This window comes from Desmodus rotundus, chromosome 12 (assembly GCF_022682495.2).
Source record: "Desmodus rotundus isolate HL8 chromosome 12, HLdesRot8A.1, whole genome shotgun sequence".
Taxonomy (NCBI): Eukaryota; Metazoa; Chordata; class Mammalia; order Chiroptera; family Phyllostomidae; genus Desmodus; species Desmodus rotundus.
Window position 1 is genome coordinate 60,406,658 of NC_071398.1, and position 27,932 is coordinate 60,434,589.

Here is a 27,932-nt window from a genome sequence, read left to right on the forward strand (position 1 = left end):
GGGGTATGAGAGAGGGGATCCACTTCTGGAGCACCCTTTCCTGGCCCTTCTTCGCAGTCATCCTCCACACTGGGACCTCCCCTAGAACCCCTGAAAGCCTCACACCCCAGTCCGTGGGCCTGCAGGTGAAGAGACTCAGAAGCCCTGTGCAAGAGGTCATCTCTCCAGACAGAAGGCCCTGTTGGGCAATGAATAGAACCCAGGACCCAGGAAGCCTGTGTTAAAGCTTGGCTTCACCCCCAGCCAGCCTTGTGACTCTACAAAATTTCACCCTCTCTGGGCCTCGGAACTGGCCATGTTAGCATGTTTACACCAGCTGGCTTCTGCCCTGACAGCCCAGCTCCCCTGCCCCTGAAACACCCAGGTGGTGTCCAACTGGTGCTGGGGTCATTCTGCCCAGTCGTGGGACCCCAAGGGCAGCCTGGTTAGACCACAGCTGGATGAGGGGAGGGGCTCCAGAGCATGCTGAGCGTTCCCAGGGAGGTGGGATGTTGAGAAAGGCCATTTTAGCTCAGTCCGGCCTGAGACCTGTGGGAAGGGACCGCAATGAGGCTCTTACCAGCAACCAGCCCCAGACAGCAGTTATAGGTGGTGTGAGGTGGGCTCTTGGCTTCTGAGACCCCTTCAAAATGTTTTGAAAACCTCTATGCATACTTAGGGTAGGAACATTATTATTCGCTGTCTGGCTTCTGATGGTTAATTCCTCTCTAGGAGGTGGTAGGGATCTGGGATGGGGGTTTCTGGACACCAAGAGTCTTAGCCTAGAGAGCATCCACGCGGAGGAGGGCGCTGGGTGGGGCCCACCTCCTTCGGTGCGGCTGGCGTCGCCACTTTAAGGCGGCGGCGCGAGCAGGTCTATGGTAATGAGCCGCTGCCGCCGCGGCTCTGCAGAGCTCGCCGGCCCGCCCGGGAGGCGGGGGAGCGTGGGGCTGGGCCCGGGGACAGCAGCAGCCGCGGCGCGGACGCGAGGCGCGAGCGGGCAGCGCGGGGTCGTCAGGGGCGGCTGGGTCCGGGTGTGCAGCTCCGCGGGCGCAGGTGGGCTATCTCGCCGGGGCGGAGGGGGCACCTCGGGGATCGGGGGGCCGGCAGGGCCTGGGGCGCGCGGAGCTCGCGGGCGCAGGTGGCGAGAGCCGGGCGCGCAAGTGGAGGCGCAGCGCCAGCCCGCGGTGGTCGGGGTGATCCGGGTGCGGGCCCGCTCGAAGAACGGTGGGAGCCCGGGCGCATCCGAGGGCGCAGCGCCGGCCCCGCCGAGACAGCAAGGCTCAGGTCCCCCGGGGAACGCACGAGTGGCCCCCGGGGACCAGCGCCCCGGCCCGGGCATGAGGCGCGGCGGGGCCGGCAGGAGCCGGAGGAGGAGCCGCCGCCGTTGACCGGGCCAGCCGGGAGCAGGGAGAAATGCGGAGCCGGGCAGCCCGCACCCCCCTTTCCACGCCGCTGCCGCCGCCGCCGCTGGTGGTGCTGCTGCTACTGCTGCCGCTGCCGCCACTCCTGGGAGACCAAGTGGGGCCCTGTCGTTCCCTGGGGACCGGAGGACGCGGATCGTCCGCGGCCTGCGCCCCGGTGGGCTGGCTCTGTCCGGCCTCAGCCTCGAACCTCTGGCTCTACACCAGCCGCTGCAGGGATGAGGGGACAGAGCTGACTGGCCATCTGGTGCCACATCACGATGGTCTGAGGGTCTGGTGTCCAGAATCCGGGGCTCACATCCCCCTGCCGCCAGCCCCGGAAGGCTGCCCCTGGAGCTGTCGCCTCCTGGGCATCGGAGGCCACCTTTCCCCACAGGGCAAGCTCACCTTGCCCCAAGAGCACCCGTGCTTGAAGGCCCCACGGCTGCGATGCCAGTCCTGCAAGCTGGTGCAGACCCCAGGGCTCAGGGCAGAGGAACGGTCAGCAGAAGAGTCCACGGGTGGGCGTCGGAAAAGGAATGTGAATACAGCCCCCCAGTTCCAGCCCCCCAGCTACCAGGCCACAGTGCCCGAGAACCAGCCAGCAGGTACCGCTGTGGCGTCCCTGCGGGCCATCGACCCGGACGAGGGGGAGGCAGGTCGGCTGGAGTACACCATGGATGCCCTCTTCGATAGCCGCTCCAGCCACTTCTTCTCCCTGGACCCAATCACGGGCGCTGTGACCACAGCTGAGGAGCTGGATCGGGAGACCAAGAGCACCCACGTGTTCCGGGTCACCGCGCAGGATCATGGCATGCCCCGACGCAGTGCCCTGGCCACCCTCACCATCTTGGTGACTGACACCAATGATCACGACCCTGTCTTCGAGCAGCAGGAATACAAGGAGAGCCTCAGGGAGAACCTGGAGGTGGGCTACGAGGTGCTCACTGTCAGAGCCACGGATGGTGACGCCCCTCCCAATGCCAATATTCTGTATCGCCTGCTGGAGGGGCCTGGGGGCAGCCCCTCAGAAGTCTTTGAGATTGACCCTCGTTCTGGGGTGATCCGAACCCGTGGCCCTGTGGATAGGGAAGAGGTGGAATCCTACCAGTTGACAGTGGAGGCAAGTGACCAGGGTCGGGACCCCGGTCCACGGAGCGCCACAGCTGCCGTTTTCCTGTCTGTGGAGGATGACAATGATAACGCCCCCCAGTTCAGTGAGAAGCGCTACGTGGTGCAGGTGCGGGAGGATGTGACCCCGGGGGCCCCAGTGCTCAGAGTCACAGCCTCAGATAGAGACAAGGGCAGTAACGCCCTGGTGCATTACAGCATCATGAGTGGCAACGCCCGGGGGCAGTTTTACCTGGATGCCCAGACTGGGGCTCTGGATGTCGTGAGCCCTCTAGACTACGAGACCACTAAGGAGTACACCCTACGGATCCGAGCACAGGATGGTGGCCGCCCCCCGCTCTCCAACGTGTCTGGCCTCGTGACAGTGCAAGTCCTAGACATCAACGACAATGCTCCCATCTTCGTCAGCACCCCCTTCCAGGCCACTGTTCTGGAGAGTGTCCCCTTAGGCTACCTGGTTCTCCATGTCCAGGCCATCGACGCGGACGCTGGTGACAATGCCCGCCTGGAGTACCGCCTCGCTGGAGTCGGGCATGACTTCCCCTTCACCATCAACAATGGCACGGGGTGGATCTCCGTGGCCGCCGAGCTGGACCGTGAAGAAGTCGATTTCTACAGCTTTGGGGTGGAAGCCCGAGACCACGGCACCCCAGCGCTCACTGCCTCGGCCAGCGTCAGCGTGACTGTCCTGGATGTTAATGACAACAACCCGACCTTCACCCAACCAGAGTACACGGTGCGGCTCAACGAGGATGCAGCTGTGGGCACCAGCGTGGTGACCGTGTCGGCCGTGGACCGTGATGCCCACAGCGTCATCACCTACCAGATCACCAGCGGCAACACCCGGAACCGCTTCTCCATCACCAGCCAGAGCGGTGGTGGGCTGGTGTCCCTCGCCCTGCCGCTGGACTACAAACTTGAGCGGCAGTATGTGCTGGCTGTCACCGCCTCTGACGGCACGCGGCAGGACACGGCACAGGTGGTGGTGAATGTCACTGACGCCAACACACATCGTCCGGTCTTTCAGAGCTCCCACTATACTGTGAACGTGAACGAGGACCGGCCAGCGGGCACCACAGTGGTGCTGATCAGTGCCACGGACGAGGACACCGGCGAGAATGCCCGCATCACCTACTTTATGGAGGACAGCATCCCCCAGTTCCGTATCGATGCAGACACGGGGGCTGTCACGACCCAGGCAGAGCTGGACTACGAGGACCAGGTATCCTACACCCTGGCCATCACTGCCCGGGACAATGGCATTCCCCAGAAGTCTGACACCACCTACCTGGAGATCCTGGTGAACGACGTGAATGACAACGCCCCTCAGTTCCTGCGGGACTCCTACCAGGGCAGTGTCTATGAGGATGTGCCCCCTTTCACCAGCGTCCTGCAGATCTCAGCCACCGACCGTGACTCTGGGCTTAACGGCAGAGTCTTCTACACCTTCCAAGGGGGCAACGATGGGGACGGTGACTTTATCGTAGAGTCCACGTCGGGCATTGTGCGGACACTTCGGAGGCTGGATCGTGAGAACGTGGCCCAGTACGTCTTGCGGGCATACGCAGTGGACAAGGGGATGCCTCCAGCCCGCACGCCCATGGACGTGACGGTGACTGTGTTGGACGTGAACGACAATCCACCTGTCTTTGAGCAGGACGAGTTCGATGTGTTTGTGGAAGAAAACAGCCCCATTGGGCTGGCCGTGGCCCGGGTCACAGCCACGGACCCTGACGAAGGCACCAATGCCCAGATCATGTACCAGATCGTAGAGGGCAACATCCCTGAGGTCTTCCAGCTGGACATCTTCTCTGGGGAGCTGACCGCCCTGGTGGACCTGGACTATGAGGACCGGCCTGAGTACGTCCTGGTCATCCAGGCCACGTCGGCGCCCCTCGTGAGCCGGGCCACGGTCCACGTCCGCCTGCTGGACCGCAATGACAACCCGCCAGTGCTAGGCAACTTTGAGATCCTTTTCAACAACTATGTCACCAACCGCTCCAGCAGCTTCCCTGGGGGCACCATCGGCCGTGTGCCTGCCCACGACCCTGATGTCTCAGACAGCCTGACTTACAGCTTTGAGCGGGGAAACGAGCTCAGCCTGGTCTTGCTCAACGCCTCCACCGGGGAGCTGCGGTTGAGCCGGGCCCTGGACAACAACCGGCCTCTGGAGGCTGTCATGAGTGTGCTGGTGTCAGGTAAGGAAGGGCCCAGGTGATGCTGGGGAGGTGGCGGCACCAGGCAGCTGGCCGAAGAGAAACCCCTGACCCACTGTTCTGCCTGGTGCCTGGCACAGAGGTTGAGGGGCAGGAGCCCTGTGGGAGGGAGCCCCAAGAGTTCTGGCAGCTAGTGCAGGCCCCAACCGCCTCCCAGGCTGAGCTGGGCTACTTTGGTTGGCTGCCCCCTGCCTACCAGCCTGTGACCTGCTGGAGGAAATCTTGTGAGGCTGCCCTGGCCCTGGCTGCCAAGAAATGTGAAAAAGGCGCGTGGAAGACTGGGGGTTCCTGAGAGCTGGGGGAGGGGCACAGAGGCCAGGAAGCCCCCTTAGCACCCCTCACTCCAGCAAGATACTCCTGTTATCTCATACAGAACTGAGGGCTGTGGGGTCAGGACCCTGCTGTTGGGCCTCTTCGGGGGGGGGCCCCTTCTGGCTCCCAGCTGAGCCTTGCACCAGCTGAGGGGGACTTTGTCTCAGGCATTCTTTTCCCTCCAGGCAGAAAGAGCCTGGCCTGGCTCCCCCTTCAGAGCTCCCACCGGAAGTGAGGCCAGAGCTCATTGTCTCTGTCCAAACAGACCCCACTGTCAGAGGCCCTGGTTCGGTCCAGCTTGGGGGAGGGGCTTCAGTGAAGCCAGGGCCAGGCTGAGACCTCCTGGGCCCCCTTGCCACTCCATGGGTTGTTCCTAGGACACCAGGTCTCCCCTGCTGGCTGTCACCAGCCTGGGTCTGGGGACCAGGATGTGCCAGTGGACCAATGGCCTCTGAGGGTAGAGTCCCCTGATCTGGAGGGGAGAGAACAGTCCTGTGGCGTGGGAGCCTGGCCAGGACCCAGACAGGGCATTCCTGCTGCTTGGCCAAGCGCTCCGCCTGGAGACTCCCTGGATAGAAGGGTAGGGGGAGGAGAGCTGGGGTGGTGGCAGCCTTGTGTCTTTCTATCAGCTTTGGGGAGTGAGCGCCATCAGCAAGGAGGGGCCGGCCCCAGGATGCTGAGCCCCTTCCCCAAGCCTGGGAACAACTAGGATCCGTTGTTAGCTGCAGCCTGGGGATGGACAGGTCATGCGCCCCAACTCCGCACACATCCGGGAGGGGATCTGGGCCTGAGGGCAGGAAGAGGCAGGAGAGACACAGTGCATGGTTTCAGCCTCCTCCCAAATCATGGTCCTTCCTGGACAGACACCTCCCCTGCCCATGCCTCTGGGGACCACAGGAGCCAGGCTGTGGGAGCGTTTAGAGGTCCTGGACAAGGTTCTGTGTGCTTGAGGCTTCAGTTTCCCCTCCAGGAGGAGAAAGTGGGAGGCTGGAGTTCCTATATTGGGAGTCCTTCTCTGTGCTGGGAGGCCAGGTGGTGGAAAGAACAGCCTCTCCCTCTTGTCCTCACCCCAGTCCACCTTAGGTGAGTGTGGCAAGATGCTGAGGGATAGGGGGCAGAGAAGGCCCCACCCAGTTTTCAGGGTCCTATCAGGGCTGAGCCCCAGACCTCAGCTCCAGGGGGATAGAGGGGAGGGCCTCCCTGGCCCTCCAGCCTTAGCCCCACCCTCTCCCCTCAGCCCTGACCCTTGGAGGCAGTCACCACGGCAACCCCAAAGTTCATGGAGGCTGGGGTGAGGGGGAATTGACTCCCACTGCCCCTTTGTTTTCCTTCTCTTGTTCTTTGTCTCTTCTTTCTTTCTCTGCCCTACCCATGGGGGCCCTTCTGCACTGTCCCTCCCCAGTGCCCTCTCCCCATCTCCTGTGTTGGTCTCTCCCCCTTTCCCACTTTCTCCATTGCTGGCTCTTTTCTGGGCCTTTGTCTTGCCCTGTTTGGTCTCCGTGTTTCTGCCTCTCTGATTTCCCCTCTCTGGTGCCCATGGGCTGCAGCTGCCCCAGCCTGGGCCGATGGCTGTCCTGGAGCCTGAATTCTCCCCACCTCTTTCTTACTCTGCTAGGACACACAGGAGCTCCTGTCCACAGCCTGTTCAGCCCCCAGAGTGGCAGACCCCTCCAGGCCCACCGCCTCCACTGGCACATCTGCCAGGGGAAGGGAGACTTGGAGGCTGATTGTGCCAGTCTGGGACCTGGCACTTTTCCAGGTGTGACTGGCTGGGCTCTGGGCTGTGGGCTCAGGTAGTGTTTCTGGGGGTCAGAGTCCATCCCAACTGCTTTGTGTCCAGGAGGATGGCTCAGGCAATGCCCTCCTCATCCCTGTTCCCACCACTGTCTTTGCACCTGAGGGGTGACCCAGATCAAGGCAGGGGAGAGGAACAAAAAGGAAGGAGCGAGCAGTAGGTTAACTACTGGGGGTGGGGGACAATAGCAGAGGGGGCAGGTGGCCACAGATGGTGGGCCAGATGGGAAGCAACAGAGGCACAGTGGGTGAGGGACATAGGCGGGGCCTGGGATGCTGGAGGGGGAACATAGGGAGGAGTGCTTCTTCCCTGGGCTGAGTGGTGGTGAGGTTTCTCTTGCTCCTTGGCCTTGGCTGTCCCCTCCCCTCCCTAATCAGGTAGGAGTACTCTGTGTAGACCCTTGGGGCTACTTTCTATCTGAAGCACCTGTCTGCTCAAGGAAGCATCAGGCAGAGGCCCCAGGTACACAAGAGCTCTGCAGCAGCACCCTACCTGAGTGCAGTGGGGTCTGAAAGAGGGAGCAAACTGAAGCCAGAGGTCGTAGATCCAGTTATGCTTCCCAGAGTAGGTGAGTTTAGGTGGCTGGGCAGGCCATGTCAGAAGGAACAGCCTGTGAGATGAGAGTGGAAGGAGAAGTGGGTGATGACAAGCAGGCTGTGAGACCAGGCGGGCCTCGAATCCCAAGCCTGGAGGCTGGAGGGCAGGTGGGCAGTGGGCCGAGGACGTGGCTGAGGTGGTCTTCCCAGCCTCACCTGAGCCACCTGGTGGAGTCAGCCACCTGAAGTAGGCACGAAAGAGAAGCGGAGTGTATTCATAGACTCCTCTTCTACTCTCCCCCGCCCCTAGAAATGCCACCTCCTGCCCCATTCCTGCTACGGTGTCCTTTTTTATATCCGCTCAGGGCCCCTCACAGAGACCCCATAGATTCTCATCAACATCTTAGTATTTACCAAACACCCACTGTGTGCAAGGCATTGTAAACAACAATATGAATATTGCTTTTAGCCCTGCCAAGCCACTTGCCCTTCCCCTTGGCCTCCAGCTTTCATTTCTGAGCAAAATAAAAGCCGTTCTTGTGTATTTGTGCATTCAGGTGTGTATGGCCCTGCTGGGCTTAGGGTGTGTGGGTGGAGTGAGACAGCAGAGTGTGTTAGTACTTAGATGTCTGTGAGTGAGTGTGTGGCAGGCATCCCGGTGTAATGCTGTGAGGCGAGTGGGCGCTGAGTAGCTAGAGGCCCAGGGCCAGAGAAGATTTGAGCCCAGTGGGGCTCCGTCTAGAGTCTGAGTGGCCCAAGCCTTTCCATCTGTGCCTCCTCCCCAGTCCTCCAGAGCATCAGAGCAGCGGATGGTACTGCCACTGGCTAGGTGGCTCAGCTGGATTTCCTGGGGTGGAGTCCCCCCAGGCTACCCTCAGAAACCTAAGAGAGTTGGGCGGGAAGAATGCTTTGTGTGGGCTGTTGCCATGGGGATAGTGGCCTGCGCCCAAGCAGCCAAGCGGCTCAGTGGGAGGAGGACCAGGTGGCCCACTGACCCAGTTCATCCCCCACTCTCTGCTGTGGGAGGGGAGGGAGGAGCACAGCCAGGGTCAGGGTTATGGTAGTGGCCAGATACAGAGGCTGAGGGGGCGGGAGGATTATATTTGTGGGTCTCTCTTGGCGCTCTGGTCCTGTAGAGAGGTAAGAAAGAGGCAGAATGAGGGTTTCTGTGGGGAAGCCCGGAGTAGTCTGGTAGAAGGAAGCAGGACCCACTGCCTGGGTAGGGAAAGGTGCACAAACATTGAAAAGTGTGCCATGCTTCACACCAGAGGGTTTGGGGAAAGTGTGCAAGGAGAACTTCTGAAAGTTGAATCCCTATGCACCTCTTGGTACATAGGGGATCAGTGGAGGCTCATCCTCAAGGGGTGACTTGCCTACAGGTGTCCTATCCAAGGGAGCCCCTTGGCGATTGAGCAACATGACAGTGTGCAGCTGGATTTCAGCCCCATTCACTCCCTGTCCTTGGGGCTGCTGCCCAGGGCCAGGTCTATGGCTTGGCATCCCAGTCCCAGGCCAGGTCCTGACCCTTGTCGTCTCTTTGCAGATGGTGTGCACAGTGTGACGGCCCAGTGCGCCCTGCGCGTTACTATCATCACGGATGAGATGCTCACGCACAGCATCACGCTGCGCCTGGAGGACATGTCGCCTGAGCGCTTCCTGTCGCCACTGCTGGGCCTCTTCATCCAAGCGGTGGCGGCCACGCTGGCCACGCCCCCAGACCACGTGGTGGTCTTCAACGTGCAGCGGGACACTGATGCCCCTGGCGGCCACATCCTCAACGTGAGCCTGTCGGTGGGCCAGCCGCCAGGGCCCGGGGGCGGCCCGCCCTTCCTGCCCTCGGAGGACCTGCAGGAGCGCCTGTACCTCAACCGCAGCCTGCTCACCGCCATCTCGGCCCAGCGCGTGCTGCCCTTCGATGACAACATCTGCCTGCGCGAGCCCTGCGAGAACTACATGCGCTGCGTGTCGGTGCTGCGCTTCGACTCCTCCGCGCCCTTCATCGCCTCCTCGTCTGTGCTCTTCCGGCCCATCCACCCCGTTGGGGGGCTGCGCTGCCGCTGCCCGCCTGGCTTCACCGGCGACTACTGTGAGACCGAGGTGGACCTCTGCTACTCGCGGCCCTGCGGAGCCCACGGGCGCTGCCGCAGCCGCGAGGGCGGCTACACCTGCCTCTGCCGTGACGGCTACACGGGTGAGCCGAGGGAGGGGTCTGCTGCCTAGTTCCTTTCCAGAGTAAGGTACGGGTTTCCCTGGCCGTTCACAAACCCCATGCGCTCTTTTACACCGACCTATTGCAGGAGGTGGAGAGGGGAGTCCTCCTTCTCCACCCCCTCTCTCCCCACCGGAGCAATGTAACTCAGGGGGAGCAGCACTAGCTGTAGAGCCAACCTGCTTGGATTTGTCCCCAGCTTTGTCACTAGTGGCTGTGTCCTTGAGCCAGTTGCTTAACCTCTCTGTGCCTCAGAATTTTAAAATGCAAAGGATCAATCTGCTCGCATCGCACAGCGGTTGTGAGAATTAATTAATGTAACACATGGACAGAGCTGGCCTGTGGGAAACGTTGGCTGTGCTTTAGGGAATGTTGAGGTCAGGTGACTTGCTCCAGGCCTCACCTTGAAGTCTGGTTAGAGATGAGCCTGGGCCTCCACCCTGACCTCCCCCCACACTGAGTGAGTTACCTGTCTGAGCTACAGTAAGTGCCTTTCTCCCCAGACGCCGAAGGGAAGGCATGAGGAGCAGGGGGCCCTGGAGGGACTCAGGTGTGGGGACAGGGGTGTTTCAGAAGATCATTGCACCTGTACAACCCTGAGTAGAATAGTCCTACCCTGTCCAGGTGCATAACAAACGGTCCTGACCAGGGGGCCTACCTGTTGGTCTGTGACCCAGTCCCTACCTCTGCCTTGTGCTCCTAACCCCTCCCTGCAGCCTCCCATTTCTCCCCTGGACACCCCTTCACCTCTCCCCCATAGCCCTTCCTTCCCAGTGCCTTAGGCCTCACTCCCTGTCCTCCAGAGCCGTGCCCACGACTCAGCCGGCAGTGGCAGGCAGGCGCCACCACCTCCCTCGCTGCATCTTCCTGCCCAGAACTTCCAGACTTGACTCCTCTCAGCTGCTGCTGTGGGTGGTGGGGGAGAGGGGAGGGGTGACTTGGGGGAGGGGAGTGGAGTCTTTGTCCAGGAGGATGACAAGGGGGGTGCTTAGAGTAGGCGAACAACAGTTTCCATGGAAACAAGAGCCAGTCACTAGGCACAGGAGCTGAGAACCTATCTCTAGAATCTGGGAATGGGAAAGGAGAGAAAGGGGTGGATTTTCCTGTTGGAATTTTCAGCTCCTCCATTGAGTCCTGGTCTGCTCCCAGGGCTCAGTTCCAAACTTAGCATCTCCCAAATGCACAAAGGTCCTCAGCCTGGACCCCAGGGCTCAGAGTGGGAGTTCCCTGCCCCATTCCTGGGGTGTCTTCACCTCCCCCCCTACACCCCCCATAACTTTGACAGATCTGTTTGGAAGCCTGGTCTCATCCCCAGGGAAGGAAACTGATCTTGGCGCCTGACAGGGACAAAAGCACCAGTGGGAGGGAGGGGGGAGGGGGTTGGCACTGGCTTTCAAGCCGACCTGTAGGCCCTTCCTTCCATGCACATTCACCCCTGCAGGGGCCAGAACACCCCTGAGCTTGCTTGGCACCAAAGGCTACTAGGATTTGGGTCTTATGGTCAGGGACCTTGCAGGCCTATGCTCTTGAGGCCCAAAGGGGTATGGGAGGGACTGGGAGCTTCAAGGAGCTTGTTGGAGGGGGTATATGGGATGTGCTGAGAAGGGCCCAGAGGGCCAGGTACAGCTCCAGGAAAGGCTAGGGTTTCTCACAGGAGATGGAGGAAGAAGAGGGAGAGTTTGGGAGAACTGTGGGGTCACAGGAGACCGCAGCAGGTATTGCGGGTGGGGAGGGGTCCCAGTCCCTGCCTCCTCTCAGGGGCTTGGTCCTTACCCTGCCTTCCCTCTTCCTCAGGTGAGCACTGTGAGGTGAGTGCCCGCTCAGGTCGCTGCAGCCCTGGCGTCTGCAAGAATGGGGGCACCTGCGTCAACCTGCTGGTGGGTGGCTTCAAGTGCGACTGCCCATCAGGAGACTTCGAGAAGCCCTTCTGCCAGGTGACCACACGCAGCTTCCCCGCCCGCTCCTTCATCACCTTCCGTGGCTTGCGCCAACGCTTCCACTTCACCTTGGCCCTCTCGTGAGTATCTGGACCTGGGGGGTGAGGGTGCGTGGTGGGAGCCTGGGTGCCTCCTGTTCTACAGACAAGGTGAGTGGGCAGGCAGAGAACGTGCTCGGAGCAGGTTATTGGCAGAACCCCGTCTGTGCCCTTGGAGTTGCCCGTGCACTTTGCCAGCAGACTTTCCTCACCCACCAGGGTCCACCTATCACTCTTCCCACCAGCCCTCCAGGGTAGGGAGCCAGAATGGCAGGGGTCTGGCTCTGGTTCTTGTTTGGGCCCATTTTCCACGTTCTAACCCCCTGGCCCCTGACTTTGGCCAAGGTGCCAGCCCTGTGGATGGTACTGAGTAGGATCCGAGGCTAGTTGGATGGCTGGGGTGCTGGCATCCCAGTGGGTGCCCCATTCCCTGCCCCCGTTCCCAACTCCCCCCACAGGTTTGCCACCAAGGAGCGTGACGGCCTGCTGCTGTACAACGGGCGCTTCAATGAGAAGCATGACTTCGTGGCCCTCGAGGTGATCCAGGAGCAGGTCCAGCTCACCTTCTCTGCAGGTGATCTGGGTGCCCTGTGCCCTTGCCCATAGCCCAGAGGCCCCATGCCTCCTGGCCCCTGACCCCAACTCACACACTCTCCCAGCCAAACCTGGGCCGGGGACCAAGCCTGAGCACACCGTCCCCATTCCCAGCTCTCAGCTCGTGTCCCAGCTCACCCGGGTCCTTTCCCTAGGGGAGTCGACCACCACTGTGTCCCCGTTCGTGCCTGGAGGGGTCAGTGATGGCCAGTGGCACACAGTGCAGCTGAAGTACTACAATAAGGTGGGTGTGAGAGGGGTCAGGGAGTTGGAGGCATATGTCTTTGGCTCAGGTGGTCCCCCAGACCTAGGTGGCACTGCATCCAGGGAAGGTCACAGCACTTCTGGAGGAAAGGGAGGGAGGGGTGGATATTTGCCACCTTGTTGGGGCATCTCCATTCCAGTGGGTAGTGTAGATGCTCTGTGTTCCATGAGGCCGGCCACATGCGAATGGACATTGACTTAAGCTCATGAGTCATGTGAGTCATGTGTGTGCATGTGTGTACGCAAAGGGCTGTCAGTGTGTGCTGGGTCTTCGTGCCTGGCCCACGAGCCTAGTGGGCTCCTTGCCCACTGCTTCCCTTCTCTGCCCTTCTCCGTCTGCAGCCACTGTTGGGCCAGACAGGGCTCCCCCAGGGCCCGTCCGAGCAGAAGGTGGCCGTGGTGAGTGTGGACGGCTGTGACATGGGGATGGCCCTGCGCTTCGGAACTGTGCTGGGGAACTACTCCTGCGCTGCCCAGGGCACCCAGGCGGGCAGCAAGAAGTAAGCAGGGGAGAGGGCGGGGCCAGGGTGAGGTGAGGGGCTGGGCAGGGGTTATGGCTGGGCGGGGTGATGGGCAGGGGAGCCTTTGGGGGCCCTGAAATGGGAACCAACCCAGAGGAGGGCTGGTGCTCACCTTGCTTCCCTCAGCCGTCTTAGTCTCCCGTGGGTAGGAGTGGGCAAGCCTGGGGGATGACAGCAGGGCCTTATGCATTGGCCTGGAGAGGGAGTGGGTATGCGATGAACAGCTCCAGGTTGGCGGTGCCTCCCTTCTCCTGGTGCTGCTCTGCAGGGCCCCTGGGACTCTGAGGCCCTCCTCCTCTCTGGCCTGGTGGCAGGCCGTGGGGAGAAGGAAGAGCCACAGGTTGCCCATTTTGCCTCACGTCACCACCCTTGTCGCTGCCGCAGGTCTCTGGATCTGACAGGGCCCCTGCTGCTGGGGGGGGTGCCCGATCTGCCTGAGAGCTTCCCTGTCCGGACACGGCACTTCGTGGGCTGCATGAGGAACCTGCAAGTGGACAGCCGGCACGTGGACATGGCCGACTTCATTGCCAACAACGGCACCATGCCTGGTATGGGAGCCTGGGGTGGGGCAAGTCCAGGAGCCCCATGCACAGAGGGGCTGTCCCTGCTCTGGGACACCCGCATGTGTGGCTTCAGAGCCCCTCTTGCCCCCGCCACAGGACCCCCGCCTGAGCCCCCTTCTTCTACCCTAGGCTGCCCTGCCAAGAAGAACGTGTGTGACAGCAACACTTGCCACAACGGGGGGACCTGTGTGAACCAGTGGGACTCGTTCAGCTGCGAATGCCCTCTGGGCTTTGGGGGCAAGAGCTGTGCCCAGGGTAGGCGGAGAGGCTGAGGTCCGGGAGCTGTCAGCCATGCTGGGAACCCTGGCAGGGGCAGGCACTGGGCAGCGCCCAGCCAAGCTGGGCTGTGGGTGGAAAAGCATGTCTGGGCAGAGCCCTGAGAGGGTAGCACAGGAGACAAAGGGCCCAGTGACAGGCAGGCCTAGGCACAGCGCGGGGCGGGCCCAGGGCAAGTAAATGGTCTGGAGGGCGGGGCCAACCAGGGAGTGGGCACTAAGAGAGGCAGCACCCTGCCTCCCAGGGACCCGCCACCAAGCATCATATCTCCTGAGGCACTTGGCTGCTCCGCCCCTCAGTCTGCCTTTATCTACCTCCCCAGAAATGGCTAACCCACAGCGCTTCCTGGGCAGCAGCCTCGTGGCCTGGCAGGGCCTCTCGCTGCCCATCTCCCAGCCCTGGCACCTCAGCCTCATGTTCCGCACTCGCCAGGCCGACGGTGTCCTACTGCAGGCTGTCACCAGAGGGCGAAGCACCATCACCCTGCAGGTGATGCACAGGGCGATAGGGGCAGGTGGGCCCTGGCCTGGTCTGCCACCTCCTCCAGGGGGCTGGTCAGAGAGGGTGGGCAGGGTCCTGTTTTTCCTGGAAATGAAAAGGCTGATGGACTGGTTTGGTGGGTCACTGCTGCCATCTATGGGGCCCAAATGAAATAACACCTTGTCCTCTGGCCTTGGTGGGGCTGCAAGATGGGTTCTTTGGTGGGGAAGAGGAACTGTGGGCTGGATGAAGAGCCAGTTAAGGTGGTCTGATGGTCCCCCTTTTCCTCCCTCCCGGTGCCAGCTGCGGGGGGGCCACGTGGTGCTGAGTGTAGAGGGCACAGGGCTCCAGGCCTCATCTCTCCGCCTGGAGCCAGGCCGGGCCAATGACGGGGACTGGCACCATGCAGAGCTGGCACTGGGAGCCAGTGGGGGCCCTGGCCATGCCATCCTGTCCTTCGACTATGGGCAACAGCAGGCAGAGGGCAACCTTGGCCCCCGGCTCCATGGGCTGCACCTGAGCAACATTACAGTGGGCGGCGTGCCTGGGCCAGCCAGTGGTGTGGCCCGTGGCTTCCGGGGCTGTTTGCAGGTAAGCATCCTTCCTGGCCTCCCAGCCCCGCCGCCTCCTAGAGGCCCGCGCCACGGAGGGCCAATGCTACCCCTGTCCTTTCCAGGGTGTGCGGGTGAGCGAGACACCCAAGGGGGTTAGCAGTCTGGATCCCAGCCGTGGGGAAAGCATCAACGTGGAGCCGGGCTGCAGCCTGCCAGATCCCTGTGACTCGAACCCGTGTCCTGCCAACAGCTATTGCAGTGATGACTGGGACAGCTATTCCTGCAGCTGTGATCCAGGTGAGCCAGGGATCCAGGAAAACGGGGCAGGTGATCAGGTGCCACGGTCAGCTGGTATGGTGCTCACAGTGGAAGGAGGGGGGTGAATGCGGGTTTGCAGAACGTGCTGAGGGAGGGTGGGAACTGAGCCTCTCCTGCCTTTCTGGTCCAAGGTTACTATGGGGACAACTGTACTAATGTGTGTGACCTGAACCCATGTGAGCACCAGTCCACATGTATCCGAAAGCCCAGTGCCCCCCATGGCTACACCTGCGAGTGTCCCCAAAATTACCTTGGGCCATACTGTGAGACCAGGTAAGTGGACCAGCCCACAGCAGCAGGCCCCGGTGGCTACTGCTCATCTCTGGTTTGTCCCTCAGAGTACTGAGAACCTGGCTGAATGGCAGCCAGGGTCAGAAGGGCCACACAAGGCCACACCCAGCAAGGATGGCAGAGGGAGCTTATGCCTGCCTGGGCCCCTTCCTGCAGGATTGACCAGCCTTGCCCCCGAGGCTGGTGGGGACACCCCACGTGTGGCCCATGCAACTGTGATGTCAGCAAAGGCTTCGACCCGGACTGCAACAAGACAAGCGGCGAGTGCCACTGCAAGGTGACAGTGTGACCCTGGCCTTGACTTCTGTTCTGAACCTCCTGGGCCCTTGAGGGTGGCAGTAGGGAAAGACTTCCTGTGGAGACCGAGGGTGGTGCTCCTTTGCTGTAACAAGGCGGGGAGGTGACTCTTTGTCCTCACATGTCTGGGAAGTCGGGGGACCCAGGACCGATACTTAGCTAGTGAGCTCTGGGCCCGCTGAACTGGTTGTTTGCTGCCTGTTCTGACTGGTTGGTGTCTCACTGATGGGCTAAACCCCCAATTATGGCCAGTTATTAACTATATTGAATACTCCTCTTGAGGGGAGACCTGAGGTCAGGGAGCCTCTTTCCAGAGGGGCCGTAGCTGAAAGGATCCACGAGCGTCCAGGAAAGGGAGCCTGAGCCGGTGACTCCTCCTCCTCCCTCCCAGGAGAACCACTACCGGCCCCCTGGCAGCCCCATCTGCCTCCTGTGCGACTGCTACCCCACAGGCTCCTTGTCCCGAGTCTGCGACCCTGAGGATGGCCAGTGTCCGTGCAAGCCAGGCGTCATTGGGCGCCAGTGTGACCGCTGTGACAACCCTTTTGCTGAGGTCACCACCAATGGCTGTGAAGGTGGGCTCCCTCAACGGGCGGGTGGCCCACCCTGTGGTGTGCCAGGTCCTGGTGTCTCAGGGAGGCCAGGAGCAGGTCCCAGTGGCATCCCTGAGGAGCTAAGGGAGGGCTGGGCATCCTGGGCAGCAGGGGAGACCTGCTCCTGGGTGACCGTGTGTGCCTCCCTGCAGTGAATTACGACAGCTGCCCACGTGCCATCGAGGCTGGGATCTGGTGGCCCCGTACCCGCTTTGGGCTGCCTGCTGCTGCCCCGTGCCCCAGAGGCTCCTTTGGTAGGTGCTGGAGGCCTGGAATGCAAGATGGAGCACTTGGCCTCTCATCAGTGGGGTGAGGGTGGGAAGGCCCTGGCTGCAGATCCTGTGACACCCTCTCTGGCCTCCAGGTCCTGGAGATTCCATGTCCATTCTCCCCAGGATCACGATTCTTCTGTTCCCAAGGGTGCCCAGATGAAGGGCGCCTACCTATTGGGCTCTTAACAGAAGTGCTGAGATACCTGCAGTGCGCCTAGCACAGGGCTGGGTGCTGGCAATTCAGAGAAGGGTCCCACAGGCCTCTCAGCCTGGTCCTGGGGTTGTGCACTAAACAGATAGACTGGGGAGGAGGCAGTGCTGGGTCCTGTCCCAGGAGACCCGGTCCTTGGATTGGTGATGAGCAGAGTTCTCAAGCAGAAAGTGACTGAGAGCAGAGGTGGTGGCTGGAGAGGGGCAGTGGTGTTGGGGGACCCCAGGAGGCCATGCACCTGTGCTCCTGAAGCCCTTGTCTGGGCTGATCTGGCAGAGACTGTTCTGCATGCTTGTCTTCCCATTTCCACCTGGTTGTTTGCCTGTCTTCTGTCTCTAGCCCATGAGGTCTCAGTGGCCTCCAGTGGTCCCCTTGTGAGGCAGCCTCTTGGCTTTCTTCCCCCAGGGACGGCTGTGCGCCACTGTGACGAGCACAGGGGGTGGCTCCCCCCAAACCTCTTCAACTGCACATCAGTCACCTTCTCGGAGCTGAAGGGCTTTGTAAGGGAACCTCCTTGTCCCCTCTACTCCCTCCCCTTCCCCCTGCCCAGTCTCACTTGGCCCAGCCAACTTTGAGAAAGGGATTCTGGAATACCAGCCTATCTCCTGAGACCCCCACTCTCCCGCCCCTTGGAGAGGCCGTTTCTCCCCTTTGCTGAGGGCCCTGTACTCCAGAGTTCCAGTTCTGCCCTCTGGGTACCTCACTGTCGCCCTCCTGCACTGACCCCCTGCCCTCCCCTCCCATCTGGCTCCATCCTAGGCTGAGCGACTGCAGCGGAACGAGTCGGGCCTGGACTCAGGACGCTCCCAGCGGCTTGCCCTGCTTCTGCGCAATGCCACACAGCACACGGCCGGCTACTTTGGCAGTGATGTCAAGGTGGCCTACCAGCTGGCCACACGGCTGCTGGCTCACGAGAGTGCCCAGCGGGGCTTCGGGCTGTCGGCCACACAGGATGTGCACTTCACCGAGGTGGGGCTCAGAGGGGGCGGGATGGCTGACAGTGGGGGGTGGGTCTGAGTGAATGAGCCTGCTCCTGGCAACCTGGGGACAGAGTCGGGAGCAGTACCCACCTCTGTCTTCGGGCAGCTCTTAGCTGGCATGGAACCTCCTGAGCCATGGCCCAGCACCGAGGTAACTTACCTCTTCCTGATGCTTTCAGAGCAGGGTGCCCATAAAAAATAGTGTTTGTCTTGGAGCTCGAGCTACTCAGTGTGGGGAGGGAGCAGCATCTCATACAATGAACTGGTCCAGGCACAGGCTGGAGCCAGGGGTGGGGATGAGAGGTGTGGGCTGCCGGCACAGCCCACCGTGACCGTGCCCATCCCCAGAACTTGCTGCGGGTGGGGAGTGCCCTCCTGGATGCGGCCAACAAGCGGCACTGGGAGCTGATCCAGCAGACGGAGGGTGGCACGGCCTGGCTGCTTCAGCACTACGAGGCCTACGCCAGCGCCCTGGCCCAGAACATGCGGCACACCTACCTAAGCCCCTTCACCATCGTCACTCCCAACATCGGTGAGGCTGCTGCCCGAGGCGGGAGGGGTCTGTGGAGGGAGCCCCTGGCAAGGGTGGCCGTGCTGGGGCCACCTGACCTGCGACCCTCTCCCTAGTCATCTCTGTAGTTCGCTTGGACAAGGGGAACTTCGCTGGGGCCAAGCTGCCCCGCTACGAGGCACTGAGGGGGGAGCGGCCCTCGGACCTTGAAACAACGGTCATTCTGCCTGAGTCCGTCTTCAGAGGTAAGCGGGGGGCCTTGGGTGGGGCGGGGGCCAGGCTGGGGTGTCCATGTAGGGCCCAGCTGAGTGGACCGTGTTCCTCTCTCAGAAACAGCCCCCGTAGTCAGACCCGCGGGCCCCGGGGAGGCCCAGGAGCCAGAGGAGCTGGCGCGGAGACAGCGGCGGCACCCGGAGCTGAGCCAGGGTGAGGCTGTGGCCAGCGTCATCATCTATCGCACCCTGGCCGGGCTGCTGCCCCACAACTACGACCCGGACAAACGCAGCCTGAGGTGAGAGTCCAGAGAGGGGTAGGAGGGGCGGGGTTGCAGAGCGGGTCGCTGGCTTCGTGCGAGGCGTAGTGGCATGAGGCCCAGGATGAGGGGCACACCCCATTCACACGACCACCGTTGGGATTGTGCCCCTGCTCACCCCCCTTCAGGGTTCCCAAACGCCCGGTCATCAACACGCCTGTGGTGAGCATCAGCGTCCATGACGACGAAGAGCTTCTGCCCCGAGCCCTGGACAAGCCAGTCACAGTGCAGTTCCGGCTGCTGGAGACTGAGGAGCGGACCAAGCCCATCTGTGTCTTCTGGAACCATTCGATCCTGTGAGCCTGCACTCCCCTAGCTCCTGAGGCTTGGGGCCCAAAAAACCTCCTGGCTCCTGACCCGGTCTCCCTCCTGCAGGGTCAGTGGCACAGGTGGCTGGTCAGCCCGAGGCTGCGAAGTTGTGTTCCGCAACGAGAGCCACGTCAGCTGCCAGTGCAACCACATGACGAGCTTCGCTGTGCTCATGGACGTGTCCCGGCGGGAGGTTGGACCCAAGGGGAGCCCGCAGAGCCAGGGGTGGGAGCCCAGGGCACCAGGCCGGGTGCTCGGGCTCTGCTCCTCCTAATTCCTCTGGCCCCTTGCCGCCCACCCTGCAGAATGGAGAGATCCTGCCACTGAAGACACTGACATATGTGGCCCTAGGGGTCACCTTGGCTGCCCTGCTACTCACCTTCCTCTTCCTCACTCTCCTGCGCGCCCTTCGCTCCAACCAGCACGGCATCCGACGGAACCTGACTGCCGCCCTGGGCCTAGCTCAGCTGGTCTTCCTCCTGGGAATCAACCAGGCTGACCTCCCTGTAAGATGTCCCCCCTCACCCAACCCCCAGTGCTCTCAGGCGCCCTTAGGAGTCCTGCCCACCCCCACTCCAGACCCTGCTCCTGCAGCAGCAACTGACAGAGCCCATCCTGGGGCCTGGTCCACGGTTTCCTCTTCTCCAGCTCCCCTTAGAAGTGCCTTGCTCTGGCCCCGACTCCCCCTGAAGCACCTCCCAACACCCAGGCCCTCGCCCTCTGCCTGACGGGAGTGCTGGGTGTGCCTGGCCACTGACCTGGCCCGGGCCCTCAGTTCGCTTGCACAGTCATTGCCATCCTGCTGCACTTCCTGTTCCTCTGCACCTTCTCCTGGGCTCTGCTGGAGGCCTTGCACCTGTACCGGGCGCTCACTGAGGTGCGCGACGTCAATGCTGGCCCCATGCGCTTCTACTACATGCTGGGCTGGGGTGTGCCCGCCTTCATCACAGGTACCCTACCCCCGTTCCGGGCCTTGGTCATTCCATGTTCTCCCCACCCGTATCCCAGGCCCAGAGGCCCTACATCCCAATGCTCCAGGTCAGGTTCTCCCTGGGTATCCCCCTGATTGAACCCAGCCTCTGAAACCCCCTCCCAGCAGCCGGGTCCCACATCCTGGAGAGGACGGCAGGGACAAATGGTGGGCAGCTCATGTCATCTTTTGTGCCTGGCCCTGTAAGCCCATCCGACTGCCCGATTCCTGGCGTTGACCACCCCTTCCCCTGCTACTGTCACCATGCTCCCAGGTCTAGCCGTGGGCCTGGACCCTGAGGGCTATGGGAACCCCGACTTCTGCTGGCTCTCCATCTACGATACCCTCATCTGGAGTTTCGCTGGCCCTGTGGCCTTTGCTGTCTCAGTAAGTGCCAGAGAGCGGGCTGGGCTGAGTGAGGCCTCCAAATCCGAGCTCCTTAGGAAGAGCTGAGGCTGCCAGGGCCCATAGAGTGGAAGCTGTCTGTCCCCTGACAATGCCCCTCACACCTCCCCCTCCCCTGCTAGATGAGCGTCTTCCTGTACATCCTGGCGGCCCGGGCCTGCTGTGCTGCCCATCGGCAGGGCTTCGAGAAGAAAGGCCCTGTGTGAGTATGGAGTGTGGCTGCCAGAGTCGAGGGTGGGCAGCAGTGTGGGAGGCCTCAAGGCCCCACTCACAGCCCGCCCCTCTCCCCAGCTCGGGCCTGAGGCCCTCCTTCGCTGTCCTCCTGCTGCTGAGTGCCGCGTGGCTGCTGGCATTGCTCTCCGTCAATAGTGACAGCCTCCTCTTCCACTACCTCTTTGCTGCCTGCAATTGCATCCAGGTACCTGGCCCAGCCCAGGCCTGCGGGAGCCCCAGGGAGGTAGGAGGGGAAGTGTGGCTTCGGGTACCCGGAATAAGCACTGAGACAGTTCCGCCTCCTGCCTGCCAGGGCCCCCTCATCTTCCTCTCCTATGTGGTGCTTAGCAAGGAGGTCCGGAAAGCGCTCAAGTTTGCGTGCAGCCGTAAGCCCAGCCCCGACCCTGCTCTGACCACCAAGTCCACTCTGACCTCGGTGAGGGGCCGGGGCTCTGGGAAGTGGAGGGGTCTCCGGGAATTGGGGGAGAGGCAAGAGGCCCAAGGAGCCTGTTCTCTGTGCATTGACCCCACTTTTCCTCCATCCCCCCATTCTTTCCTATGTGTGGCCTGGGAAGAGGGGGACCTGAGGGGTGGGGAGGAGGATTTTGATGTGGGAGAGATGGGCATGGAGCTTGGAAGAACAAGGTGATGAAGTGGCCAAGACAGGTAATCAGGTCACGAATGCCCAACACCTGAGAATCCCCTGGGACTCTTGGTGCATTTTCTGTGTCTCCCAGGATGCTGTCAGGAGACAGTCCCTAGTGCCATCTTTTACCAGCAAGCCCTTTCACAGCCAAGTCCAGGGAACTTGAAGTGGATAAGACCGGCACTGCCACGGCAGAGCCACAAGCACTGGGCCCTGCGGCAGGAGACGGCAGAGATGTGGGGCCTCTCTCAGACCTGGGCGTGTGGGAGGTAGAATTTAGGGCAGGCTCCCTTGGCCCTTCTGCTTCTAGCCTAGGACCACCCCATCTTGCTCCTCTACTTACTGACCTCTCCGCTCCCTGCTTAGTCCTACAATTGCCCCAGCCCGTATGCGGATGGGCGGCTGTACCAGCCCTATGGAGACTCAGCTGGCTCTCTGCACAGTGCCAGCCGCTCGGGCAAGAGTCAGCCCAGCTACATCCCCTTCTTGCTGAGGTGAGCCCTGGTGATGGGTTGGGGCGAGGGGAGAATAGCGCTGTGCCTGCCAGTTCCTGGCCAGCCAGCTGCTGGGAGTACACATCATGGCTGACACTGGTGGCAGCTTGAATGAGAAGCAGTAAGGGACACATGGGGCAGGAACTGGAAAACCCAGGAGAATGGGGCACTGGGCACGGGGCCAGGCTGCCCCTCCATCATGGTCTTGTGTCTATAGGGAGGAGTCCGCACTGAACCCTGGTCAAGGGCCCCCTGGCCTGGGGGACCACAGCAGCCTATTCTTAGAAGGTCAAGACCAGCAGCATGGTGAGGACAAATGCCCCCTGATGGCTGGTCAGGTGGGGGTGCAGTGCCTGGGTTCTGCTGGGCAGAGGCTGTCAGGCAGCTGTGATCTTTCTCCCCTCTCCCAGATCCTGACACAGACTCCGACAGTGACCTGTCCTTGGAAGATGACCAGAGTGGCTCCTATGCCTCTACCCACTCGTCAGACAGCGAGGAGGAAGAGGAGGAGGAGGCGGTTGCCTTCCCTGGAGAGCCGGGCTGGGACAGCCTGCTGGGGCCCGGGGCTGAGAGGCTGCCCCTGCACAGCACCCCCAAGGGTAGGCCAGTGCCAGGGCAATGGCCTTTGGGGACAATGGGAGGGCAAAGGGCCTGGGGTTCCTGGGAGGCAGTGCTAGGGTGGCGACTCCCTTAGCTGTCTGCCTTATCTGGCCTTCATCTACTCTCTTCCTCCACCAGATGGGGGCCCAGGACCTGTGAAAATCCCCTGGTCGGGAGACTTTGGGACCACAGCAAAGGAAAGTGGTGGCAATGGGGCCTCTGAGGAACGGCCTCGGGAGAACGGCGATGCCCTGCCTTGGGAGGGGTCCCTGGGCCCCCTTCCAGGGCTTTCTGCCCAACCTCACAAAGGTGAGTGGACAGCCTCACGCCTCACAGGTGGCCAGTGGGGCTCCCTAGGGCAGCCCCGTGCTTCCACCTCCTGCTTCTCATGGTACCTGCCCTCCTGGCCCACAGGCATCCTCAAGAAGAAGTGTCTGCCCACCATCAGTGAGAAGAGCAGCCTCCTACGGCTACCCCTGGAGCAGGGCACGGGGTCTTCTCGGGGCTCCTCAGCCAGTGAGGGCAGCCGGGGTGGGCTTCCTCCCCGGCCCCCACCCCGACAGAGTCTCCAGGAGCAGCTGAACGGGGTCATGCCCATCGCCATGAGCATCAAGGCAGGCACCGTGGATGAGGACTCGTCAGGCTCCGAGTGAGTGTGGCCAGGAAGGTGGGACAGGGTGCAGAGACCCCGGCTGGGCTCAGAGCTGCCTGCAGGCCTCCCCAGCCTGCTCTCCCTGGCAGACGACAAAGGACAAACGGGCAGTGTTTGTGGCCCAGCTCCCTTACTGAGACAGGCCCACAAACCATGGTGCCCTGTGGGCTCAGCCCAACCTGGCCTCAGGCAAAGTGAGGGAGGGTGGGGAGCTGGGGCTGCTTTTCTGTTTCCTTCTGGTGGAAGCTTCTCACTGTCTCCTCTGCTCTGACTAACCCTCTGTCTGCCTTTTCTGTCACTTTCCTTTCCTGCCTCTCCAGATTTCTCTTCTTTAACTTCCTGCATTAACCCCGGGCCGGTGGTTTCCACACTCTGAGGCTCCCTGGCCTTCCCCAGCGGCACTCATGCCCCCACTCCTGTCTTGTGCTTTATCCTGCCCCCGCTCCCCACGCCTGTCCGCAGCAGCGACGAAACGTCCATCTGAGGAGCCTGGGCCTTGCCGGGAGGGGCGCCCACCCCACCCAAGGCCATCTAGTGCCAAGTCCCTCCCCTATCATCCCCCTCACTGCACTTTGGACCCCTGGGGCCAACATCTCCAAGACAGTTTTTCAGAAAAGAGGAAAAAAAAAAGAATTTAAAAAAGGATCTTCACTCTTCATGACTTCAGGGATTAATTTTTTTTATATGCTGGAAACTGACTCCCCACTCCCTTCCCAAAGAGGATAGGACCTCCCAGGATGCTCCCCAGCCTCTCCTCGGTTTCCCATCTGCTGTGCCTCTGGGAGGAGAGCGACTCTTGGGGGGCCTGCCCCTCATTTGCCATCACCAAAAGGAAAGGACAAAGCCACATGCACCCAGGGCACCGAGCCCTGCAGGCTGCCCCGGGCGGGCCTCAGTGTGGCGAGGGCGGCAGGGCAGGGGCGCTCCTCACCCTGCCTGTGCCGCCCCTCCCAGGAACTGAAGAAGCCTCGTCCAGAGAGGGGGCAGAAGGACTCAGCGCCCCCGGACCCCCAAATGCTGCATGAACACATTTTGAGGGGAACCCGTGCCCCCAGGTGGAGGCCGGGCCACCCTAGCCCCTCTCCTTTTCCTGGGCTCTGGCCATGTGCGAAGTCCAGGCGTTTGCTCAGTTTGCTGACCCAAAAGTGCTTCATTTTTCCCTGCCCGCCCCACTCGTGGGGAAGGCCAGTCACGTTCAGTTGCGCTTCTTTGCTGTTGTGTGGGTGGGACAGGGAGGAGGACTAAATGTAGTGCTGGCTCAGTTGCTCCCAGCACTGGTCTCAAGTCTGGGTTCTGGGGTCCACTCACCTACCCCCCAAGATCAGACAGACCACCCCACTTCATCTGACCTGCTGTGGCCTCTGAGACATGTTCTATTTTTAACCCCTTCTGGGAATTGGCTCTCTTCTTCAAAGGACCAGGTCCTGTTCCTCTATCTTCCTCCACTGCCCCCACCCCCAACCCACCCCGGTGGCCCCAGCTCCCTTCGAAGAGAGAGTTAATATATATTTTCTATTTATTTGCTTCTTTGTGTTGGGATGGGCTCGTACCTGGTCCCGGGGGTCTGATGTGGCTGTGACAGGCTGGGTGTGTGCCCGGCAGTCCTGGCATGGGGCCCGAGGCCCTACCCCTTGCCCCAGGCTGTCACCTCCCTGCCTCTCCTCCCTCCTCCTCAGTTCTGCCAACTATTCATTTGAGCCACCATTTAAGCTAAGCATGTATTCCAGACTTGTCACGGACTTTCCTCTGGAGCAGGGGGTTACAAAAACTGCTCCTGCTTCTCATCTGTACCACTGGTCTCTGGCTTCCCTGTCATGGATTCTCCCCCCAACCTCTCCCCTCAGCAATTCCTGCAAAGGGTTAAAAATTTAACTGGTTTTTACTACTGATGACTTGACTTAAAAAGTACAAAGATGCTGGATTCTAACTTGATACTAACCATCAGATTGTACAGTTTGATTGTTACTGTAAATATCGTAGGGTTTTGTGCTTGGTGGTTTTTTGTTTTTTCATTTCCCCATACTACTGAATAAACTAGTCCTGTGCGGGTCGAGCTTTGCCGTCATTGCTTCTACATGATCCTTCCAGAGGGCGGGAGGCCTGGCCTCTGGAAAACGAGCAGGCAGGACCAGGTCAGGGGACTTGGATGCCAAGTGGCTGCTGTGTGCGTGAGACTGCATAGGGCAGGCAGGTTTCCAGCCCAACCCCTTAGGGCTTGCATCCTGCAGGCAGAATTCAGGGGACAAGGAGGGCTGAGATGAGAGGATGGTGAGAATTTCAAGGTGCTCAGTGATGGGGTACCTCCTAACTCTACATCTCTGGGCCATTTTGTGTTTTTTTTTTCCTCCAATGGAAATGAAGCAGCTACTCATACTATGTACTCTGCAACATTACTTCTATTCCCAAGTTTCGTGTTTTTCAAAGGTCTGTTTAACAAACTAGGTAGGGAGTTAACATGGGGGCAATTGAGGGAGGCGATTATAAGAACACAAACCCAGGAACTGGATTGAGTGACTTCATCTTTCTGGGCCTTAGTTTCTCTGCCTGCAAAATGAGGATAATAATAGCATCCGCCTAATTGAGCCTTTATGAGAATTAAATGAGTTAACACATGTAAAGTGCTTAGAACAGTTCACAGTGCGTAACAACTAAGAGGCCAATAAACACTGGCTTCCCTCCATGTTGCTACTGGGTGGGGGCAGGGGTGGATGCATAAAGAGAAAATTAGAAAGCCAGACCAAAGGGAAGGGAGTCAACAGGTGAATAAACAAGAACTGTTGTGGCAGACAGACCTCCTCCCTAGCTGGCACTACCTACTTAATGCACATTGTTCAAGCAGGTTTGGAGTGGGTGGGGTTGGGTACAAAATTCAGGACTGACCCAGAAGGCCAAAGGAACATGTCTTGTACTCTCTGGCCACCAGGTGGCAACAGCGCATGGGTCTGCAGCTCTTTTGGATTCTAAGGACCTACCAGGGCCTGGCCCACACCCAGGCCACACCTGCCATCTGCTGGACCCACCTAAGTGTGTGCCTAGGCTTGTTAAACTTCCGGTGCTTCTGTCAGAGTGGGTAGTCACTAATAGGTCCTGCTTACTAGACACCGGTGCAAGACTTAGCTGGGAAACACACCTGAGGTGTTCTTGCCTCTGCCAAATTTCTCCCAGGTCAAACACTCAGTATGTCTCCATACTTCGTCCCCCAACTCAATTTTTGGAATTCCAGAGCTGCAAGAGGCTGAGGAAAAGGTGAATGTCTAGGCAGCTGTCACTATAATAGAGGTGAGTGTGTGAAATGAACCTGAAGGTCACCCATAAAAAGGAGAAGCTCTGGCTGGTGTGGCTCAGTGGATTGAGTGGCAGCCTGCAAACCAAAGGGTTGCTAGTTCGATTCCCCGTCAGGGCACATGACTGGGTTGCAGGCCAGGTCCCCAGAGGGGGTCGTATGAGAGGCAACCACACACTGATGTTTCTCTTCCTTTCTCCCTCCCTTCCCCACTCTCTATAAATTAAAAATAATAATAATAATAAGAAGAAGAAGAAGAAGAAGAAGAAGAAAGCAGTGGAGGGCCCTGGCCTGGGAACAGGGGGGCATTTTGCTACCTAAGCAGGACGCTTAGGGACATTTAAGCCTGGGTGGGGTGGGCACCAGCTGGCATGTACTCCCTTTGCCCAGTTGCCTGCTGGCTTCCTTAAGTCATGGCCTGGGCTTCGAAGAGAGACATTCTCTCAAAACTCAGAAGGAATTGAATTGGTTCTTGTTGCAAAGTCAAAGGCTGTGAGAAGACGGAGACCCTTAGTTACATCTGTTACAAATGGGTCTTTGTCATTCATTGAACACCCATCTTGCCCTCAATTACTTTTTCAATAAATGAATGAAACTCTCTGCCACATACAAATCACACCACTAGGCATTGCAGGGGACTATAAAGCCTGGTGCCAGCCGTGGAGTCTAGTAGAGGTAAGAGGAGAACAACAATTCTACTGAAATAAGGTAGACCGTGAGGAATTGTCCTAGTATCTTCTGCCTGTGGTGATCAGGGAGACTGAATACCAGGGTACCCACCGAAGGGCCCCCTCAGCCTGTAAGTACAGCAGACAAGATGCTCAAGAGTTTTTGGGAGGCTCCATTCTTTGGCCATGAAAGGACACCCAAGTTTAGAATATAAATAATTTACCGAGACCCTGGCTTGACAGCTTCACATACCATGAATTAAGCTATGCTGCTTCTTTTTTAAAGATTTTATGTATTTATTTTTAGAGGGGAAGGGAGCAAGAAAGAGAGAGAAACATCAGTTGAGGTTGCCTCTCGCTCACCCCCTCCTGGGGACCTGGCCTGCAACCCAGGCAAGTGCCCTGACTAGGAATCCAACCAGCAACCATTTGGTTCACAGGCCAGCATTTAATCCACTGAGCCACACCAGCCAGGTCTAAGCTACACTTCTTGATCTGGACCTTTTAATGACATAAAAGCCCTGAGAAAAAGCAACCTGTTTCTATCTAATGCCAACGAGGGGATAGTTATAGCCCGATTATCTGGAGTCTCAAGGCCCAAGGGCCCACTCAGGCCCCTCTGCCTGGGAAAGCCCATCCTGGCTCCCTCATTGGACTTGTACATAGGCATTAACTCGAAATTTATTAGGAACTGGAGTAGGACTTACTTTCACATATACAGAGAATATAAAAATACACTCATTTTATTTTAGAAAAATACAGACCAAAAGAAGATGCTTATCATCAACTGGCCTGTTAAGAGTCACAGAATTCACAGGAAACAAGTTCTGGGGGCCAGGAGCCTGCCTCTGAGTCCAGCAGGGGATGTGATTCCAGAGG

General features: G+C 60.0%; 1 protein-coding gene across 5 annotated transcripts; it reads left to right on the forward strand.

Annotated features, from left to right (window-relative positions):
- Positions 1-887: 887 nt before the first annotated feature.
- CELSR2 (cadherin EGF LAG seven-pass G-type receptor 2) lies at positions 888-27,932 on the forward strand. Of its 5 annotated transcripts, none has more exons than XM_045203680.2 (34): positions 888-4,711; positions 8,916-9,563; positions 11,376-11,598; positions 12,015-12,130; positions 12,306-12,394; positions 12,757-12,914; positions 13,320-13,483; positions 13,628-13,753; positions 14,097-14,263; positions 14,558-14,845; positions 14,931-15,105; positions 15,258-15,399; positions 15,574-15,694; positions 16,106-16,289; positions 16,460-16,561; positions 17,196-17,290; positions 17,550-17,759; positions 18,119-18,302; positions 18,398-18,526; positions 18,612-18,792; positions 18,942-19,109; positions 19,189-19,315; positions 19,428-19,628; positions 19,898-20,072; positions 20,367-20,479; positions 20,620-20,699; positions 20,789-20,915; positions 21,024-21,146; positions 21,723-21,850; positions 22,068-22,156; positions 22,261-22,449; positions 22,589-22,759; positions 22,865-23,099; positions 23,423-25,155. In XM_045203680.2, the coding sequence occupies exons 1-34, from the start codon at positions 1,396-1,398 to the stop codon at positions 23,448-23,450; spliced, it is 8,772 nt and encodes a 2,923-aa protein (XP_045059615.2). In that variant the 5' UTR covers positions 888-1,395; the 3' UTR covers positions 23,451-25,155. The 5 variants fall into 5 exon arrangements, with proteins under 5 accessions (XP_045059615.2, XP_053771192.1, XP_053771193.1 ...); XM_053915217.2 differs by lacking the exon at positions 23,423-25,155 and adding an exon at positions 27,806-27,932 and having other exon boundaries at positions 953-4,711; XM_053915218.2 differs by lacking the exon at positions 23,423-25,155 and adding an exon at positions 26,268-26,381 and having other exon boundaries at positions 953-4,711.

Excerpts from the sequence above, each read along its gene's own strand:
- CELSR2 (XM_053915217.2), top strand. The coding sequence starts at position 1,396 with ATGCGGAGCCGGGCAGCCCGCACCCCCCTTTCCACGCCGCTGCCGCCG. Across the intron at positions 11,599-12,014 it reads CACTTCACCTTGGCCCTCTC|GTTTGCCACCAAGGAGCGTG; the intron begins GTGAGTATCTGG and ends CTCCCCCCACAG. Across the intron at positions 20,480-20,619 it reads CTGTGGCCTTTGCTGTCTCA|ATGAGCGTCTTCCTGTACAT; the intron begins GTAAGTGCCAGA and ends CTCCCCTGCTAG.